The sequence below is a fragment of the Coregonus clupeaformis genome, chromosome 3, assembly GCF_020615455.1.
Source record: "Coregonus clupeaformis isolate EN_2021a chromosome 3, ASM2061545v1, whole genome shotgun sequence".
NCBI lineage: Eukaryota > Metazoa > Chordata > Actinopteri > Salmoniformes > Salmonidae > Coregonus > Coregonus clupeaformis.
Genome location: NC_059194.1, coordinates 25,640,100 through 25,660,223, shown reverse-complemented (window position 1 = coordinate 25,660,223; position 20,124 = coordinate 25,640,100). Strand labels below are relative to the sequence as shown.

Sequence of the window (20,124 nt, the reverse complement as noted above, 5' to 3'; positions counted from 1 at the left end):
CATAGCAAAGGGGGTGAATACATATGCACAGACCACTTTTCCGTTATTAATTTTTTAGAATTTTTTGAAACAAGTTATTTTTTTCATTTCACTTTACCAATTTGGACTATTTTGTGTATGTCCATTACCTGAAATCCACATAAAAATCAATTTAAATTACAGGTTGTAATGCAACAAAATAGGTAAAACGCCAAGGGGGATGAATACTTTTGCAAGGCACTGTATAAATTAATGATATATACCCATTGATAATTGAAGAATTTAACTTATAAATGCCTCATGTGTTTAGTTAAACTGTTGTACCCCATCAGAACCCAACATATCATCTTGTTTTAAACAATGTACATTTAAACAAACACTGTATATTCTAAAAACATGGTTAAAACTATAAGTTTGATATCATGGATGGTCAGTCCTTGCATCCATAGCTCTGTCTATGAATTTGAGAGTGCTTACATTTCTCCAGGCCCATCCCTCAGCTTTTTACCCAAACACAGGGCGGGGTGACCAATTTGTTATTGTTTCAATTAAGGATTCCAGCTTTAGGAGCTTGTGCCTGTGACATTTGAGAGTATGTTTGTGTGCATAAATCAGGTGAAACAATGAAGGTATTTGACCTGGTGATGCTGCTGACTTGAGGGTGACGACCCAGAGCCCTAGTGGCGGTAGGAGTGGCTGACTCTCTCAGATTGACCCTCTGTACTTTGTTGCTTGACTTAGATGTTGCCCTTAACCACAGATCTAGAATCAGTTTTCCCTACCCTCAATACACATTTACAGGATAATAAATAATATCTGATCCTGTATCAGTTCTTAGGGCTTACTTCTGCTGTGTCTTTATCAGAGGTGCTGCCCAGCTGTACTGGAGGCTGCCCTGGCGGGACATCACCTCGGAGGGGGTGCGTGTGGAGGAGTGTGAGCCCCGAATGCACGCCCACTGCAGTAAACTGCTAGTGAGTCACCTGAGCCCCAACGACACAGGCCTCTACAGCTGCAGGTACACCCAGCCCTCCGCCGACGTCAGCTCCACCTACATCTACGTCAAAGGTGAGTCCCACTTTATACTGTTCAGACATTGTCCAATGGCATAGCCCCTTTCATACAGTACTGTATTTGCAGACCAAAGTGCTTTACATACAGTATAAAGTGTATGCTGACAGAGTAAATCATCATTGTTGAGTTCTATAATGACATTCTTGTGTGAAGTAGTGCCCTGCACAGGCATGAATTTTAAGCCCAAGGCCTACCCATGCTTGCGACGTTCAGGCCCTACCCTACCCAGGCCCGATTGCTTCTGCCAAATGGAAGGCCTGGACCTGCCCGAACCCAAAATCAGAAATAATATCCTTTGTTAGGATCCATTAGCCATCTCTGTCTGTTCTCCCCCTCTCTGCGCTGCTCGCTCTGCATGCGCTCTGTGCATGAGTATCCATAGCAACGCCTCTGCTTGCTGTTCTGCTCAATGACAAGACAGAGAGCAGTTAGCTGTAAACTAGCTACTTTTTGTCCCTCTAAACACACATTTTTCTTGTAAAATATTCTCTCCTGTGGACTCGGACAATGTTCTAGTCTTATATTTGACAAGATTGAAGCACTTCTGACACCATGATATGTACTTTGCAGCAAAACACAAGCAATTGGCTCAGCTTCAAAATGTTAATGATCAATTTAGTGATACCCGAGCCCTATCCGTACCCTAGTAATTGATTAAAAAACGGGCCCTTCCCGGCCCTAACCTGATGTTTAATGTCGGGGCCCGGCCCTAACCTGATGTTTAATGTCGGGGCCCATCGGGCTCAGGTCGGGTAGCAGAACTCTAGCGTAAAGTCCATAATAAGCCAATCGCTCCCAGTGTGTGAAAATTGATATGAAAAGGATCTCCCTTTGTGATTAAATCGTTTGTTTAACGCCGATAAGGACCTTTTTCACTCCTGATTTGTATGTTTTACTTCATCTTTTTCATTTGAGTTGGTTTGTTTCACAACAGCATAAGTTCAACAAATTCCCTCTAAAGAACAGGGGGGGGGATTTTAAATGGGCTGACGCCTACAGTGCAGTACTGTGTAAACTGAGCCAACTATTAGAAAAACAGAGGCTCTTAAGGGCCAGTTTAGAGCCATGGTCACTGAGCAGCCTGATGTCTTCCTGCATGATACAGGAGCTGGAAGCCAGCCAGTCTTTCAGAAAAAAAAGACAGAATAAGTGAGAAAAATTTATAAATAAAGGAGCAGCTCCATCCATTCCACACCTCATTAAGCCTACAACAACAGCCATAACTCTCCACATGTTGTGAAGAGGATGGTTTGTAATTACAGATATATGACTATATGTTGGGAGGGGATTTTTAATTTTAAGGAGTCCAGTCCAAGCCATACAGAAGGAACTGAGTTGTGCCTCTAACAGAGAGGAAGGCTTTCCCCTGCTGTCCGACTCCTTCTGGAACAGGGAAGGAGAGTGTGATCGCATCGGAAGCCCTTGTCATTGACTATTATTTCCGGCTTCTGTTTTTCCAGTTAGTCTCTCCTGGAGCCTCTCACGATACCAGCTATGGTCTCTCCCATGTTACAGGCTTAGTCCTCCCTCAAAATATTGAGAGTGACCTCTACGAAATAGACAAACTGCACGTACAAACACTTGCAAATAGCTCCTTAGTGAGAGCATTGCAGGGCAACACTAAATACCTTAAAACATTGTCATAGTTGAGATTGATCAGTGTCCCTTCAAAAATGTCAAGGTCTTAGTCTGAGGGAATGTGGTGGGGATAGGTCTCATGAAATATCTGGGCAGAAAGATAAGAAAGTCAAGCATGATGAATAACCTTTTCTGGATGAAACAAACAGTGAGTTCCTTTCTATCTCTGCCAGGACATATTTTTGTACAGGACATATTTTTGTCCAGCTCCTGTGATGTGTGTGCACAAATTTGTCTTAATATCTGGCAGATGCTGATATTCCTGGCCAAATAAAAATTGCGACGCAAAAAGTACTGGACTCCTTAGGTTGAGGTCCTAGCCTAATTCCCTGGCTGCTCTCTTTGCCTCCCCCGGCGATCTGACAGCCTGGTAGCCCCATGTTTAGTCTAACCAAGCCTCTTTCAAAGCCTTTCAACTGTTTATTACATAATTTTCCCTGTTTGTTTTACAAATACTAGTCCGTTTTATCATGCCAAAACAGCTCAGCCTCGCACAAATCACTGAAGTATTTGTGTAACAGCAAAGTTCCCACAGCAGGTCTGTGAAAGAACAGCCAGTCAGAGAGGTATTGTGTGCCTGCCCTGGTGAGAAAGACTGGTGCTGTGATAGCTTTGATAGTTCTTTCTCAACCCTGTTTCTTTATCCAGAGCTGCACCTAGCAGGAGGAGAAGGAGGGGGTTTGGAGAATGAGCTGATCTCACTGGTCGAGGAGATTCTGTTTGATGATCTCTGTGTGAGATAGATGGCCTGACATTACCCTGACTCGACTGAACTTAAAAAACAGATTTTAAAGAATCCTTTTCACCCCTACTTTTAATAAAATACAGCTAATGAAATTCATGAAATTCATAGAAAAAAATGGCTTTTGGAGTAATTATTGATATTTTCTTTCATTTGTTCTACAGATCACCAGCATCCGTTTGTGGAGCACCATTTCCTCATTCCATACACCTTGTTTACATACAGACATGAGGCCACCCTAGTGATTCCCTGTAGAACATCTTCTCCTGACCAGATTGTCACTCTTGAAGGGGTAAGACTTTTTATGATTATTAGTTTCTGTATCTTAAAAAGGGGCATATCATTCACATTCTCTTACACAAGAGAGCAAATGTTAGCATTTATTATTATTATGCTAAGCAATGTTGACCAGTTGTACACGCTTTGAGATAGTATGGGCATGAGACTGATTACTTTACCAGAGTGTACCTTGAAAGTCTGCCATTGACGTCACTAAAGTCAAGATCGCAAAGAAACATGGTAAACACAGGCCCTGTGCACTATGGGTATCTTATGTGTTCTCACACCCATCAAACGGTAGGCCACTCAAGCATTCGGAAACGGACAGTGGCCACGGAGAGGGGAAGCTCAGGGGCAGGAGAGGGAGTCATCCTGTCTGCTTCCTGCTAAGAACAGGAAGGTCCTCTAAGGTAGTTATTCTGCAGAATAGAATCTCTCTCTAAATATAGAAGACCTCTTGTTTTAAACATTTTGTCCAGAAAATGCTGGTCTAAAAAGCAATACATATCCAATCAGAGGAAACAATAGGCTGATGATGCTCCTGAGGAGAGTTAAGTGGTTTTTAATCAAACTATAGGAGGAAATCTCTCTAGGAGGAGTTGGGTGCACGGTACTAGGTCACAGTGACCAAGCTCCTTGTCTTATTACAGTATCCTATAACATGAGACGGCCTTCCTATAAACCATGTGCAACAATGAACAGAGTGGGACTTCTGCTGCATGTTGCCATGATGCCAGAGCTCAGAGCCGCCACCTTCAACAATCGATGGCTGTGCTTGTATTCACAGGGTTGATTTATAGCTGTGTGTCACAATGCCTTGGACATGGACAAACATGTCTTATTCAGATGGCAAATATAGTGGGTTGTGTGACCTCCCTGCTACTGGAAGATCTATGGCATTTCTCCTTCCTCCCTGCTTCCTTACTTCCCCTCTCTCTCCCAGCAGCATAACACTTGGCTGGAGAACAAACAACCGCAGTAGTAGGCCTTAACCACATCCATCCATTTCATCCCTTGTTCAAAGTCAACAGTGCTCCGTGCATCGCTGCGTGAATAATTGCGATAGTTACACTCCATAAAACCGTAAAAATGAATTAGACGTCGGTTCTAACGGGCAGTCATCACCAGCTGAGCTCATTGGAGTGTGGAGTTTCATATCAAAGCCAGTTGCCCACATCGTACTTTAGTCTGACTGGCTGAGTGCTTTTTAAAGACTGCAGAACTAAAAGTGTGACTAAACATATAAGCCTCTTGATAAACACTTTGCTATCTGTCTCTTCTTTCAGCTGCCACCCTTATCAGAGGAGATTGAACAAGGGAAGGAATGGGACCCCAAAATAGGCTTCAAGATCCCATATGGTCCCTACGAATCCTTTAGTTTCCTGATCTGTGTCACCAGCGTCAACGGCCAACAGGTCCAGTCCCGCTACATCCCTCAGAGGCTAAGTGAGTCACTTCTCCTTTTCTTATTGAGCTTTTAACCTTGTACTGCAGTGGGCTAAATCAGGGTTACACAGAGTGTTTCTTGGTAGTCTAAAACAAATCTGCTTTGACACAAAACTATACACCTCACACACATGGTTATGGGCTTAAAACAAAATAGAAATGTATTCAATTTTGAGTTTGCATTCCAATATTACACTTGATATACATTACAGAAGACTGAAATATAACAAAACCGTTCCCATAGAAACACCGGATTTTCAGAGGGTTTCTTTAAATAGTGTTCATTAATTATGAAATTATGAAACATATTTATAACATTCCACCCTTGAGGCCACTAGGTCATGTGACTGCAGGAAAGGGCTACGAGAGACAGGGAAATTACTGAGGATGTTGATTCATTTTCACTGTCTTCCCTTCTAACTCTGCTTGCATAGCTACCTTCCTGAGGAATGTAAAGATCAACCCAGAACGTAACAAGCTGTTAGTGGGAGAAACCCTGGTCCTCAACTGCTCTGCAGAGACCACCTTCAACGGAAGGATCAACTTCCACTGGGAATACCCAAAGAGGATGGTAAGTTCTAAGTCATTCAACATCTGGACTTCCTGACGGGCCGCCCCCAGGTGGTAAGGGTAGGCAACAACACATCTGCCATGCTGATCCTCAACACTGGGGCCCCTCAGAGGTGCATACTTAGTCCCCTCCTGTACTCCCTGTTCACGCACGACTGCGTGACCAAGCACGACGCCAACACCATCATTACGTTTGCTGACGACACAACAGTGTTAGGCCTGATCACCGACAACGATGAGACAGCCTATAGGGAGGAGGTCAGAGGCCTGGCAGTGTGGTGCTAGGACAACAACCTCTCCCTTAATGTGATCAAGACAAAGGAGATGATCGTGGACTACAGGAAAAGGAGTGCCGAACAGGCCCCCATTAACATCGACGGGGCTGTAGTGGAGTGGGTCGAGAGTTTCAAGTTCCTTGGTGTCCACTTCACCGACTATCATGGTCCAAACTCACCAAGACAGTCGTGAAGAGGGCACAACAACACCTTTTCCCCCTCAGGAGACTGAAAAGATTTGGCATGGGTCCCCAGATCCTCAAAAAGTTATACAACTGCACCATCGAGAGCATCCTGACCGGTTGCATCACCACCTGGTATGGCAACTGCTCGGCATCCGACCGTAAGGCGCTACAGAGGGTAGTGTGTACGGCCCAATACATCACTGGGGCCAAGCTTCCTGCCATCCAGGACCTATATACTAGGCGGTGTCAGAGGAAGGCCCAAAAAATTGTCAAAGACTCCAGTCACCCAAGTCATAGACTGTTCTCTCTGCTACCGCACGGCAAGCGGTACCGGAGCGCCAAGTCTAGGTCCAAAAGGCTCCTTAACAGCTTCTACCCCAAGCTACAAGACAGCTGAATAATTAATCAAATGGCCACCCGGACTATTTACATTTTTGCTTGAGTTTATTTAGTAAATATTTCTTGAACTGCATTGTTGGTTAAGGGCTTGTAAATAAGCATTTCACAGTAAGGTCTACACATGTTGTATTTGGTGCATGTGACAAATAACATTTGATTTGATTTTTAAGATTACTGGTCAATTACTGGTAAATGTTTCAGGCTTGTTGATGAATGCCTTTGCGTCCCCAGGTCAATCGGAACCCCACCGTCAAGAAGACCAGAGAGAATCCGGCTTCGATCACCAGGATGTACAAAGCCATCACCTTGTCCAACATCACCATGGACGACAGGGGCACGTACAGGTGCACGGCTGAGATAGGGAACGCTGAGATGGGGAACAAGATGCACGCCTCAGCCAAGGTCACCATCTATGGTGGGTCAGTGTGTTAGGAACTGGTACTGCGTGAAGACAAGGTCTCACTGAGCTAAGGCAGAGACAGACATAACTCCATTGTAAGCTTAATCTTGGGCAATGATTGTGTGATCTCATTTATAATACATTTATAGTGTTGTTTTTCAACAGTCGTTTTAATGCTCTCGCAATTGGTCTTCTTCTGTGTGATTTCAGAACATCCATACCTGAATGTATCCTATAAGAATGAATGGGCCAGGAGAGTGGTCTACACAGAGGGAAGAAACAAGCTGATGTTTGAACCCAAGGTCAATGCACTGCCACCACCAGACACCATCACATGGTAAGACTGAGTTCATCTGCTGGGACTATTCACTGTGTGTATTGTCAACTCCTAATGAATATAATAGCTCTGTTGTGACTGTGGGCACTAAACTGAAGCATGCGAGTATTTGATTTGGGATATAGAGTTGCTCACTAATTATCATCACAACTTTCATATCAGTACATTATGATTAGCTGAACTTCTAAAGCAAATGTCGGAGTATCTCGTTCCCAGGTATAAGGATGGCGTCCCCATCAACGAGAACTCCACTTGTTACGAGTCTTCAGGCTACAACCTCCTCATCAAGGACGTGAAGCAGAAGGATGCCGGGGTCTTCACCATCGCCCTGGGCAACAAGGAGAGAGGCCTCTACAGGAATCTCAGCTACACTCTGGTAGTCCGAGGTAAAGCTCCTTTTATATCGCCGGTATATCCCATCCTATATCCCATTCCTTATCCCTCCAAATGACTGGCCATCCTGAGGAAATGAAGCAATGGCCTGGACTTTGGGCCTCAGCATTTCGAGCAGCCTCACCGCTTTGGGTTCTTGCCTCTGGTTGGTCCTTCGGCTGCAGGTAGCAGCTGCTCCAGTATGACAGGAACCCAGCCTCTCTAGCTCCTCACGTACAGGTGCACGGCTGAGATAGGGAACGCTGAGATGGGGAACAAGAAGCACGCATCAGCCAAGGTCACCATCTATGGTGGGTTAGTGTGTTAGGAACTGGTACTGCGTGAAGGCAAGGTCTCACTGAGCTAAGGCAGAGACAGACATAACTCCATTGGAAGCGTCATCTTGGGCAACCATTTGTTTACGTCCTCTCCATGTGAATGTAGCCCATCTGGCCCAGCACCGCTCATGTAAACAACTGTGTTCTGTACATTATATAGGGCTATTTGTGTACTTTATATGCTTTAGCAAAGAGCGTTCAAACAAATATATTGCAATGATTGCCATGTAAATACTGATGGTTGTTAACACCAGCGGTTATAGAAATGCTCGGTATTATGTTCTAGGGCTTTGATCATGTGTTGGATGGAGAGTCGAGGAGTGCAATCTGCTTGCCGTTAAGAACACGTGTGCCACTCAGATACTACTCCAAGCTGGCGATGGGGGGCAAAAGAACGCATCACAAAGTATTTCCATCCCATTCCCTGCACATTACCCATGAATCCCCCTACCATGCCAAAGTGGAAAGATCAGCCCCCCTCTCCCCCATATAAATGTTATCTATGGACCCTCGCTGTCCTGATTGCTCGACGCAACATAATTATTGGAATGGCAAAAAATTAACCACTCTCACAGACAAAAACAAAGAAAGGAGAAATCAAGAGAGATTCATGGGAACAATTAGGCAACAATTTTAAACATCGTTCATCAAGAGTTTGAAGTTTAGCCCAGTGCTTCAGATCTCAAATATTCAGCAGCCGGAGCTTGAATTGAGGACATTGCTGAGAGAAACCATGTCACGACTTCAGCCTCAGCCTCACCAATGCACGCAGGCACACAAACAAAACAAACACAAACACACACACACACACACACACACACACACACAATGACTGTTGGAGAATGATTAACTGATGTTAGCAGAGCATTCCACTGGAGGTGGCATCAAGTCTGTCCGTCCGCCAGTCAGTCTGGTGTTGATTACTGCTGTGCTCTCCCACACTGCTGATCCACTGACCTGGGCCTGGGCATAGGGCCACATCTGGCCCAGAGGCAGCAGGGTAGAGGTCAGGCTCTGAGACACTGGGACACCCTGATGTGATGGACAACCACAGGGTATCAGGGCTATGCAATCACTCAGCACTTGAAAGCCCACTCTCAGAGGCTAGAAGACAACTGGATGTTGATGGCACCTTTTCCATGGTTATTCATCATGATGACGGACCTCTCTATCATTATAAAGACATTATGACCTCCAACAGCCAGGTAGAGTGTAATGGTTGATGCAACAGTGTCTGATCTCTTTGTCTGTGTCTTAGTGAGGCCTATGATCTCAGAAGAGGAGGTGGCCTCGGTGGATGTACAACCATACATGTTCGGCAAGCAACACCAGCTAACCTGCACCGCCTTTGGAGTGCCCATGCCCGACATCACATGGCTCTGGCAACCATGCCATCCTGACCCCACCGACAAAGAGTGAGTCACTCTTAACTAAATCATTAACTATACTGTGAAAACCATTTTGTTTGAATTCACCTACTGCATTAGTGCCTTTTAACCTTAACCCATCTAGTAACACAATTCTGTGTTCTTCACTTCTTGTTTTTCACTTTCACAATGATCCTTCATTGGTAATGTACTTCCATTGTTTTTCAGTAAACCATAAGAATACCATAGAACTGGGAAGATACAGTATCAATGACATGCACAATCATAAGACACGACTTCCAAGAACCAAAGCAATAAACCCAGAACTTAGATGAAAGTCATATCTTCTTCCTCAAACACCCAGCCTATGGATCAAAAGGATCTGAGTCATCAGGACCATCTGACTACAGGTTCGACTGACAGAAATGGCCAGTTTCATGCAGATAACAGAGAGGTCACAGGGAGAGTTGTGTGTTTTCTCATCCTGAAGTCACTGTGCATTTCTAGTTATTTCTGTAGGTATGGTGAAACACTGCCTTGTCCACACTGCCTTGAGTTGTATTGTCCTCTGTCAGGCCTGTATGAACAGACATTATTGGTAAAGCAGACCAGCATTGTCTTAGCCAGTGCACATCCTGGTTATGTTTTGGATGAGTGTTTAGGTTTGTTGGACGCTGAGCTCAGCTGTCACAGTATTAGAACTGGATCACACAAACACCCCCCCCCCCCCCTACACACACTCACACACACACGCACACACACATGCACGCACACACACACATGCACACACACACACACACACACACGCACACACACACACACACACACACACACACACACACACACACACACACACACACACACACACACACACAGACAGACACACAGACACACAGACACACAGACACACAGACACACAGACACAAAACCAGATAATCTGTGTGAGTCTGGAGTCCAGAACCACCGGGCTAGCCTGGGGCTCCTTCTCCTTAAACAGGCCTGCATCCGTTTAATTGACTCTGGCCCAAAACACAGACATTTATCAAAGAAATGCAGCCCCGGAGAATTCCCCACTCATTTTTATTTGTGGCCAGTGGCTCTGTGGGCGGGGAGAGAGAATATATTAAAACTTTTTTTTATTGCTAACAAGCATTGTTCAATACTGCGGATACATGTGCAAAACTCTAAATACAGTTATCACAACAACACTCTATGTGGCAACCTATGGATCATTTGTCATTGCTTTGACACAAAATGCATTCAATGACAACATCTTTCAAATTACATAAATACTTGTCTCACAAAAACACATTTACCAACAAAACTCTATGTATCATTTTACAAATGTTAATATACCCTTATCAAAACGGTTAACGGTTAGTAACAGTGAATGTCTCAGGCCAGAGGGGTGCCAACATCACAATGTGTGCCGCAATATCCTCTGAAGGATTGCTGTTACATAAACCACTAATTGGTCCATACAACACAGAGCGCCTCATTTCATTCATGGATGACTTCTATGGAAGGCTTTTGCCAGGTGAAGAATGGGACAAGTCAGAAGAAATATGAAAACCTAGGTGATTGTATGGGACAATGTGGCATTTCACCACTCCCATTCAGTCACAGAGTGGTTTGCAGCCCATCCTGGGATGGTGACACTTTTCCTCCCCCCTTACTCGCCCTTCCTCAACCCCATAGAATAATTATTTTCCTCATGGAGGTGGAAAGTTTATGACCACCATCCACATGATCAAATGTCACTCTTGGATGCAATGAATGCAAGATGCCTGGATATCTCTGCAGAAGATTACCAGGGATGGATCAGGCATGCAAAGAGATTATTTCCCAGGTGTATTGCACGAGAGGGCGTACGGTGTGATGTGGATGGGAACTTGTGGCCCAATGCAGCAGACAGGGTTGACTAGCATTGTTATATATCTGTTTCATTTGGACAATATGCTATGCATATTCATAGTGTGTATACACTTTTTGTTTGTTTAACGGTACTGGATTTATTTATTTTTGTGTATTTTGGAATTACTCTGCAAAAAGCAAAATACAGTAATTTGCAAAAATACAGTAAATTGTATTGAAGCATATTGCAGCCTTTCTGCTTTATTTATTTATTATCTTGCAGGACATTCTATACAGTACAGGTTTGCCACTCTTCTTTTGTAAAAATGTCTGTTGGTTCATAAAAATAAAAAAGATATTATAGACAAATTGACACATTTTCAAGTGGTATCTGTTTTTAGAGTTTTGTAGGTCATGATACTATGAATGACAACGTGTGCATGTCGTGAGAGACTGTTAGCTTTCATTTGGTAGAAAGATTTGCTTTTGAGAAATGTAGGATGTGCATTGCCAAGTTGCATTTTGTTTTTATAACTGTATTTAGAGTTTTGCACATGTATCCGCAGTATTGAACAATGCTTGTTAGCAATCGGAAAAAAACTGTAGTCTCAGACTCCCCAAGCTTTTATAGAGCTGAACGGGACAGAGCGTGTGGTATGAGTGACTGGGCGTGAATGTCGACCTGCTAGTGAACCTTAAACAACATGAACATTCCCTGAAAGCCAGAGCAGCCAGACCCCAGTCAGTGACAGCAGGGGTCCTTTCTGAGGCATAAGATCAGACAAACAATGGGCCATTACTGCGGGGTTATCAGGACCCAACACCGCTAGAAAAACACGGCTCTGGACGGCCTCACAATGGAGGGCTTGAATTATGTTACACTTCATGCGCATTAACTTGACAAGTGCTTCTGTTAATTATCCATAATTATTGGTTAAAAAACCCACTCCTGGTTGCCAAATTTGTCACAGAAATAATGGCAGAGGGTCAAGCTGTGTCAACGTGCCCCGTTTCTGCAGCCGTAAAGATAATCAGCTCTGGCAATGGAAACAGTGGCTCATAAACGTTTGACGCTGAAAAGGGCCTGTTTTTTCAACAGCTAATGAGGGAGGGGCATCAGACAGAGAAACAACCCAGGCCAGCCACGGCCTGATTGGAGGCAGATTGAGTCAAATGTTTGTTTTATACAGTTCAGACCCCCTTCAAGTACCTGTCACTGCAAATTGACCACTTACCATTTCAGGATGGGACCTCGTATAAATCACGAATCACAGTCCCCTTGTGGTTGGGGAAGCGTAACGTCTCAGATAGCAGTTGGGAGTTAAAGAAAGAGTGATTGGGAGATGGGGGGGTCTTTCTTTATCAGCAGCAGGGTAAGATGGTATCAGCTGTTCCTTGTTGACCCACCAAGGTCTGGGGAACAGGCTTATCTCCTCTGGCCAGAGAGTGGGGGAGGTTTCCTGTTCAAGGTGACGTATAGCCAGCAGCATACTACCCTGCATCCCTCTGCTGGCTTGCCTCTGAAGCTAAGCAGGGTTGGTCCTGGTCAGTCCCAGGATGGGAGACCAGATGCTGCTGGAAGTGGTGTTGGAGGGCCAGTAGGAGGTGTTTTTCCTCTGGTCTAACATTTTTTATCGTGATTGGGGACGTTGCTCTGTGTAGGATGCCATCTTTTGGATGGGACGATAAACGGGTGTCCTGACTCTCTGTGGTCACTAAAGATCCCATGGCACTTATTGTAGGGGTGTTAATCCTGGTGTTCTGACCATCCATACCATCATGGCCACCTAATCATCCCCAGCTTCCAGTTGTCTCATTTATTCCCCCTCCTCTCCCCTGTAACTATTCCCCAGGTTGTTGCTGTAAATGAGAATGTGTTCTCAGTCAACTTACCTGGTAAAATAAGGGATAAATAAAAAGCATAGCATAGGCCTTCCTGTCACACTGCCGTTTCGTCCTGCCTGCCTGACTGCCTTGCTCCTTATCAGCCTGATTGTTCCCCTCAGCAGGCAGTCTGGTTTAACTGGGCTGTAGCCCACTGCACCCTAAAAGGCCACACAAAAGCTATGGTGTTAGTCAGAGCTCTTAGGGCTTAGTGCCTGCCCGTTCAGAGTTACACATTGTCAAACTGTTTGGACAGCTATCGCTGGTCCATAGTATCAATCGATGGTCCATAGTATATTTTCTGGTTCCCACTAATTAAATACAGGAAATGATGACATGGCCACACAACATCCTGCTCTAACAGTCTCCTGTCCAATATTCTGTACTAATTTACAAAACTGAGTTCATACTTTAGGTAACCTACAGCCGTTTTGTCTAGTTGAGTAATCACTAGTTTCCTCTGTCCTGCAGGTGCACCCTTTACACTGAGCCAATCCCAGTTCAAATGGACGATAAGGGGAACTACTCACACAACTGGATTGACAGCATAAACAACAAAACTGAACTGGTGAAAGGAAAGAACAAGGTATGTGTATAGTATGGTTTTATAATAATAATAAGCCATTTAGCAGACGCTTTTATCCAAAGCGACTTACAGTCATGCGTGCATACATTTTTTTTTTGTGTATGGGTGGTCCCGGGGATCGAACCCACTACCTTGGCGTTACAAGCGCCGTGCTCTACCAGCTGAGCTACAGAGGACCACAGTTTGATCTCATTAGATTTGTAACATGACACTGCTTAACATTGCACAACTTAGTCCTCTGTAGCTCAGCTGGTAGAGCACGGCGCTTGTAACGCCAAGGTAGTGGGTTCGATCCCCGGGACCACCCATACACAAAAATGTATGCACGCATGACTGTAAGTCGCTTTGGATAAAAGCGTCTGCTAAATGGCATATTATTATTATTATTAGAACAATGATTCATGTGGGTGTACTTTTCATATATGAATCAGGTTTGATAAATATACAGTATCTGAGCAGAAATATAAATTTCAATGACAAAATAGTTGTGCAGTACAACAATTACTTTGAGATTTACTGTATGAGAAAGGGATTTAGAGTAAATGTCCATATAGAGGGCTCGGAGAGATGAACACTGAAGTGGAAATCTCCATGACCGTTCTCTTTGAGATGGCAACATCTGAAAACAATAAATCTAGGCAATCCCCAACCTCATATTGGCAGTGATGCCTTGTTATTCTATGTTTTATAATGATTAATTCTATCTGCATCAATTTAGACTTATGTAACTGTGACCAAAAGTTATGGAAGGAACATCAATATGCATGTATAATGAAATATAGTACAGTACAGTCTGTACAGTACATCGTAAATACAGTTAATTTATACATTGTAATATAAAACATGTACAGAGAAAAAGCTATATATGGTCAAATACATTTAGTGTATACCCAGTAGGCATATTTATGACAATGAAACCCACTTTATTGTTTACGCTGCAGTAACTGCCACTAAAGCAACTCATCTGTCATTTCGCATATGCTGTCAGCAACAAACAGACCATCATATCTGACATGATTTGCTTTTTATTAACAGAAGCCCCTTAGCCTTCAATTAAGGTCAAAGCAAGTCGAGTGCCAGAACTGCCATGAAGAAAAAGTATTTTGGCTCTCTTCAGGGCTGCTTTCCTGAATCATTCGTCCGTCTGCCCCATTAACTGAAAGACACAGTTCATTTCACCCTGCTGGAGTGAAAAACACCCTCAGAACAAAGCGCAGACCTTGGATCTAAAGCAGCTAGGCCTGTAAATGATGCAGCTGCCTGGTCTTCCAGAGAGCAGCGTTTACTCTGACATCAGTGGATCTTTGTCTGTTGGAACACTGAGGGCTGTGGAGCTCCTCGTAAACAGCCCAATACAGCCATACGGCTCAAGCCATGCGTGTGCAGACAGCGGAGAATGGACTTTTATAGGTTCCCTCCTAACTCCACTGATCTTTGAAGAGATCAGCCGTAATCGCTGGAACTACTGAAACAACGTTTGGAAATTGGAATAATTTGTTATTTTCATTTTTTTCAGCATATCTGTATTATTACAGCATAGTTGAATGTAATGGTTAGGTATATGGGGACCACAATAGGTATGCAAAGAATTACAATCTTAAAAGTGTTCACCTGGGACTCCTTGACCATATAACCCCACAACTATTAGTTCCTAAGTCTACAATAGAAGTTTCTACAATTTGCCCTGCAGTTTACTAAAAATCACTTCTTCTCACATAAAATGGCCCACATATTGGCATGCGTTCCCAAAGCATACTGAACATGGAGACTGTATACATTACAGCACATGTCCTAGAGGAGCTTGTTACCAAAACCATTCACCTCAAACGTAATTAAGTGCAGGCCTCAACTGCTTTCCCCAAAAGCCCATCTATAGGATTAGTTGAAATCCGCCGTTCTAACATACTGTCAAATTGGGACATAAATCTAGCCAGCATATAAGCATTTCAACAGCACAAGCAAACCTACCAGCAAAGAAAATACTGGTAATAATGAGTCATTACTCAAACACGTATGCTGGTGTAGTAAATCTTATGAAACTGTATTTCTCTAGCTTTCCCCTATAGGAGATTTGTGAAGGTGTTTCCCCCTCTGATGATGCATGGTTGATGGGATTTCGAATCATGCTAATGGTATACTTACTGTAAAGAATGGGAATCATGCTAATGGTATACTTACTGTAAAGAATGGGAATCATGCTAATGGTATACTTACTGTAAAGAATGGGAATCATGCTAATGGTATACTTACTGTAAAGAATGGGAATCATGCTAATGGTATACTTACTGTAAAGAATGGGAATCATGCTAATGGTATACTTACTGTAAAGAATGGGAATCATGCTAATAGAATACAGTGCATTCGGAAAGTATTCAGACCCCATTTTTTTTGGTTACAGCCTTATTCAAAAATTGAAGATGTTTTACCCCTCATCAATCTATACACAATACCCCATAATGACAAATTAAAAACAGGTTTGTAGATTTCTTTGCTAATTTATTAAAAATAAACAACTGAAATATCACAGTAAGTATTTACATAAGTATTCAGACCCTTTACTTAGTACTTTGTTGAAGCACCTTTGGCAGCGATTACAGCCTCGAGTCTTATTGGGTATGACACTACAAGCTTGGCACACCTGTATTTGGGGAGTTTCTCCCATTCTTCTCTGCAGATCCTCTCAAGCTCTGTCAGGTTGGATGGGGAGCGTCGCTGCACAGCTATTTTCAGATCTCTCCAGAGATGTTCGATCGGGTTCAAGTCTGGGCTCTGGCTGTGCCACTCAAGGACATTCAGAGACTTGTCCCGAAGCCACTCCTGCATTGTCTTGGCTGTGTGCTTAGGGTTGCTGTCCTGTTGGAAGCTGAACCTTCACCCCAGTCTGAGGTCCTGAGCGCTCTGGAGCAGATTTTCATCAAGGATCTCTCTGTACTTTGCTCCGTTCATCTTTTCCTCGATCCTGACTAGTCTCCAAGTCCCTGACGCTGAAAAACATCTCCACAGCATGATGCTGCCACCACCATGCTTCGCCGTAGGAATGGTGCCAGGTTTCCTCCAGACGTGATGCTTGGCATTCAGGCCAAAGAGTTCAATCTTGGTTTCATCAGACCAGAGAATCTTGTTTCTCATGGTCTGAGAGTCCTTTAGGTGCCTTTGGCAAACTCCAAGTGGGCTGTCATGTGCCTTTTACTGAGGAGTGGCTTCCTTCTGGCCACTCTACCATAAAGGCCTGATTGGTGGAGTGCTGCATAGATGGTTGTCCTTCTGGAAGGTTCTCTCGTCTCCACAGAGGAACTCTGGAGCTCTGTCAGAGTGACCATCGGGTTCTTGGTCACCTCCCTGACCAAGGCCCTTCTCCCCCGATTGCTCAGTTTGGCTGGGCGGCCAGCTCTAGGAAGAGTCTTGGTGGTTCCAAACGTCTTCCATTTAAGAATGATGGAGGCCACTGTGTTCTTGGGCACCTTCAATGCTGCAGAATTTTTTTGATACACTTCCCCAGATGTGTGCCTCGACACAATCCTGTCTCGGAGCTCTACTGACAATTCCTTCAACCTCATGGATTGGTTTTTGCTCTGACATGCACTGTCAACTGTGGGACCTTATATAGACAGGTGTGTGCCCCCTGAGCTCAATTTCAAGTCTCATAGCAAAGGGTCTGAATACTTATGTAAATAAGGTATTTCTGTTTTTTATTTGTAATACATTTGCAAAGATTTCTAAAAACCTGTTTTTGCTTTGTCATTATGGGGTATTGTGTGTAGATTGATGAGGATTTGTTTTTATTTAATCCATTTTAGAATAAGGCTGTAACGTAACAAAATGTGGAAAATGCACTGTACATTCTGTAAAGAACAGGAATCATGCTGATGGTATGCATACAGTAAAGAACAGGAAGGCCCACACACTGTTTATGCTCCCAATTCACCGCTTTATTGACTACGTATCGATCCGAAACGGATCTCCTTCAGGTACATACTGTACACACCTAGTAATAGAGGGCTTAGGCCTCATTCACTTCCAACGCAACCAATCTCTGATTGACATAAATAGGAAGACACTCCTTATTTACCTGTGTTTTATAGGGGTGAGGACTAAGGGTCAGTGATAACAAGCACCGGTTTGTTGGGAGATAATTATTTTCTGTCACCCCACATAAATCGCTGTTCTCCGTGAATGAGAGTAGAGTGTTAATCAGGGTTGCAGGGCCAGCCTCAGGGGGGCTCCTGGTGGAGAGGGGGACCGACCGGGCTGGGTCACAGCACCAGGGAAGGAGGGAGGAGAGAGGCATGGGCCCTCCCTGGGGTCACAGTGCATCTGGTCAGGTCACCACTTAGGGACAGAGTACACTTGTTGAAACGACTGTTTTCCAGCTCACGTTACATCGTCATGAGTAATGAAAGTAACAACACCACACAACTACTCCATCAGTGCTCTGACCAATGTCATAACGACTCGGGGTAGACAACTTAACACAACTTTTAAGTAGCTTTTCCATCCAAACATGTTTACACAGCGCACACTCACAATATGAGCTGCAACATTGAAACCATATTAAAAGAGTGAAAATGTGTCACACACAGTCCAGTCTCATGGCTAAAGCCCTGTTTCTGAGGGGCAGAGCACAATGACGCTAGAAACCCAGGAAGTTGACACCACCCAGATAATACAGCCACAGCATTCAGCACCTTTGATGTAGCTGCTCTGAAAACAGATGTTGTTCTGAACACAAAACAGAACCCCACGCGATCTGGCCCCTTGCCCAAATCGTACTTAGTGTTGTGTCTACTTAAGCCATTAAACGGGTTCCAATCCAACGGTGATAGAATCGAGTGTGGCATTGTAAATGCTCTTCAGGAAATGACACGGCGGGCCAGGCACTCTTTCTGTGGAGCTGTGCTGCGGGGTCCAGATGTATCCTTCCATTATTGTGATGAGAGTATAAAACAGGCTCGGCCTAAGGCAGACCTCTGACACACTCACTAATGGCAAATAGCCACTCTGATGTTGATGGAAAATCTGCTGGGGTATTTCAAAAGACATTGTGTCAGTGCGTATGGATTGAGGTATAATTAATCTTATGCCAACCTGAACATTTTTCATTTAACCTTTATTTATACAGGTTAGTCTCATTGAGATAAAATCTATTTTGAAGGAGATATAGTGTACAGCATTTGCTGGCTGTACTGTAGATCTAATGATTGGCTTATTCACTCTCCTCCATAGACTGTGAGTACGCTAGTGGTGGGGGCGGCTAACGTCACGGGGATCTACTCCTGTGCGGCCCAGAACAAACTTGGCACCCGTACACTGAAAACCCCCTTCTATGTGGACGGTAAGTGGGTCAACTTAACACTACACAACGTGGGGAGTTGATTGAAAGAACAACATTGGATATTTTTTATACAGCATAAGGCGAAATTACAAGCAGAAATGCTCGAGTGGTTTTTATTTTTACGGGCCAGGCATACAGTGTAACTGTGACATACATGAAGTTTCGCTTCCAGTGACCACACATATGCACTGTAATGAATTGCGTGGCAAGCGCAAGAATGCACAGATTGTACTGTGCAATAAAGATTGCAGATGGAGGCATTAATTTAAACCATCTTCCTCTGGAGCAGGCAGGCTTCAGGACTGAACGGAAGAGGCAAACATGTCCTGGGCCATATGGTGCAGTCTAATACCGCAAGTTTAAAAACAGCTCTGAGCGTACACTGGAGCGCCGGCAGGCCATTTCTCTTCTTTTTGGAGCCTGCTGCTGCATGAATCATTTTTTTATGCATCTGAACAGTTCCAAATGTTCATGAAATGAAAATTCCATCTAGTCCAGTTATGTAATGACAGGAGAAATCAGCTGTCAGGTCACGCAAGCAGTCATAACAGTGGAACATTTTGAAAACCTGGACGTTTTTTAAGTTGAAAACTGATTGATTGTAATTGGGAATGGTGGTGACACTATGATTGGGGACACAGCTGATGATGCCAAACTCTGAGGATCCGGATGAGAATAAGACAATTCCCTAGAGGAAGTGCTGCAATGTGCCACCATTCCAGAGGTGGAGATCGAGAGCACTGGAATGCTACTGAAAAAGAGGACGGCAGAATTGTAATAACAGCTGTCTTCTCTTACGGAACACAGAATGCTTTCCAGTGTTCTGAATAAACAAACTCAGTCTGGCTCCCCCAAGGCCGACCCCGGCCTGATTCCTATTGCACTGCTGTAGGCTGAACAGCAGCGCTGCTCACCGCACACCGCCAACGTGCTTCCAATTAACAGTGATGAAACAGGAAATAACTGCAAATTTGGCATTCCAGGTGTGGTGATGCACAGCTTGATGTTTCAGAGATGTTCTTTCCCAGAATAGGACAGCTTCAGTGTCTATTTCGCTGAGAGGAGAG

The 20,124-nt window shown here is 44.0% G+C and overlaps 1 protein-coding gene across 1 annotated transcript in view; it reads left to right on the top strand.

Moving 5' to 3' along the window:
- LOC121542938 (vascular endothelial growth factor receptor kdr-like) overlaps positions 1-20,124 on the top strand; it is a 60,636-nt gene that overhangs the window by 13,435 nt on the left and 27,077 nt on the right. The window contains exons 3-12 of the mRNA XM_041852577.1: positions 845-1,047; positions 3,598-3,725; positions 4,999-5,158; positions 5,593-5,729; positions 6,819-7,002; positions 7,198-7,324; positions 7,541-7,710; positions 9,293-9,449; positions 13,611-13,725; positions 18,949-19,057. Of these exons, the coding sequence (XP_041708511.1) occupies positions 845-1,047; positions 3,598-3,725; positions 4,999-5,158; positions 5,593-5,729; positions 6,819-7,002; positions 7,198-7,324; positions 7,541-7,710; positions 9,293-9,449; positions 13,611-13,725; positions 18,949-19,057 (1,490 nt within the window). The remainder of the gene's footprint in view (positions 1-844; positions 1,048-3,597; positions 3,726-4,998; positions 5,159-5,592; positions 5,730-6,818; positions 7,003-7,197; positions 7,325-7,540; positions 7,711-9,292; positions 9,450-13,610; positions 13,726-18,948; positions 19,058-20,124) is intronic.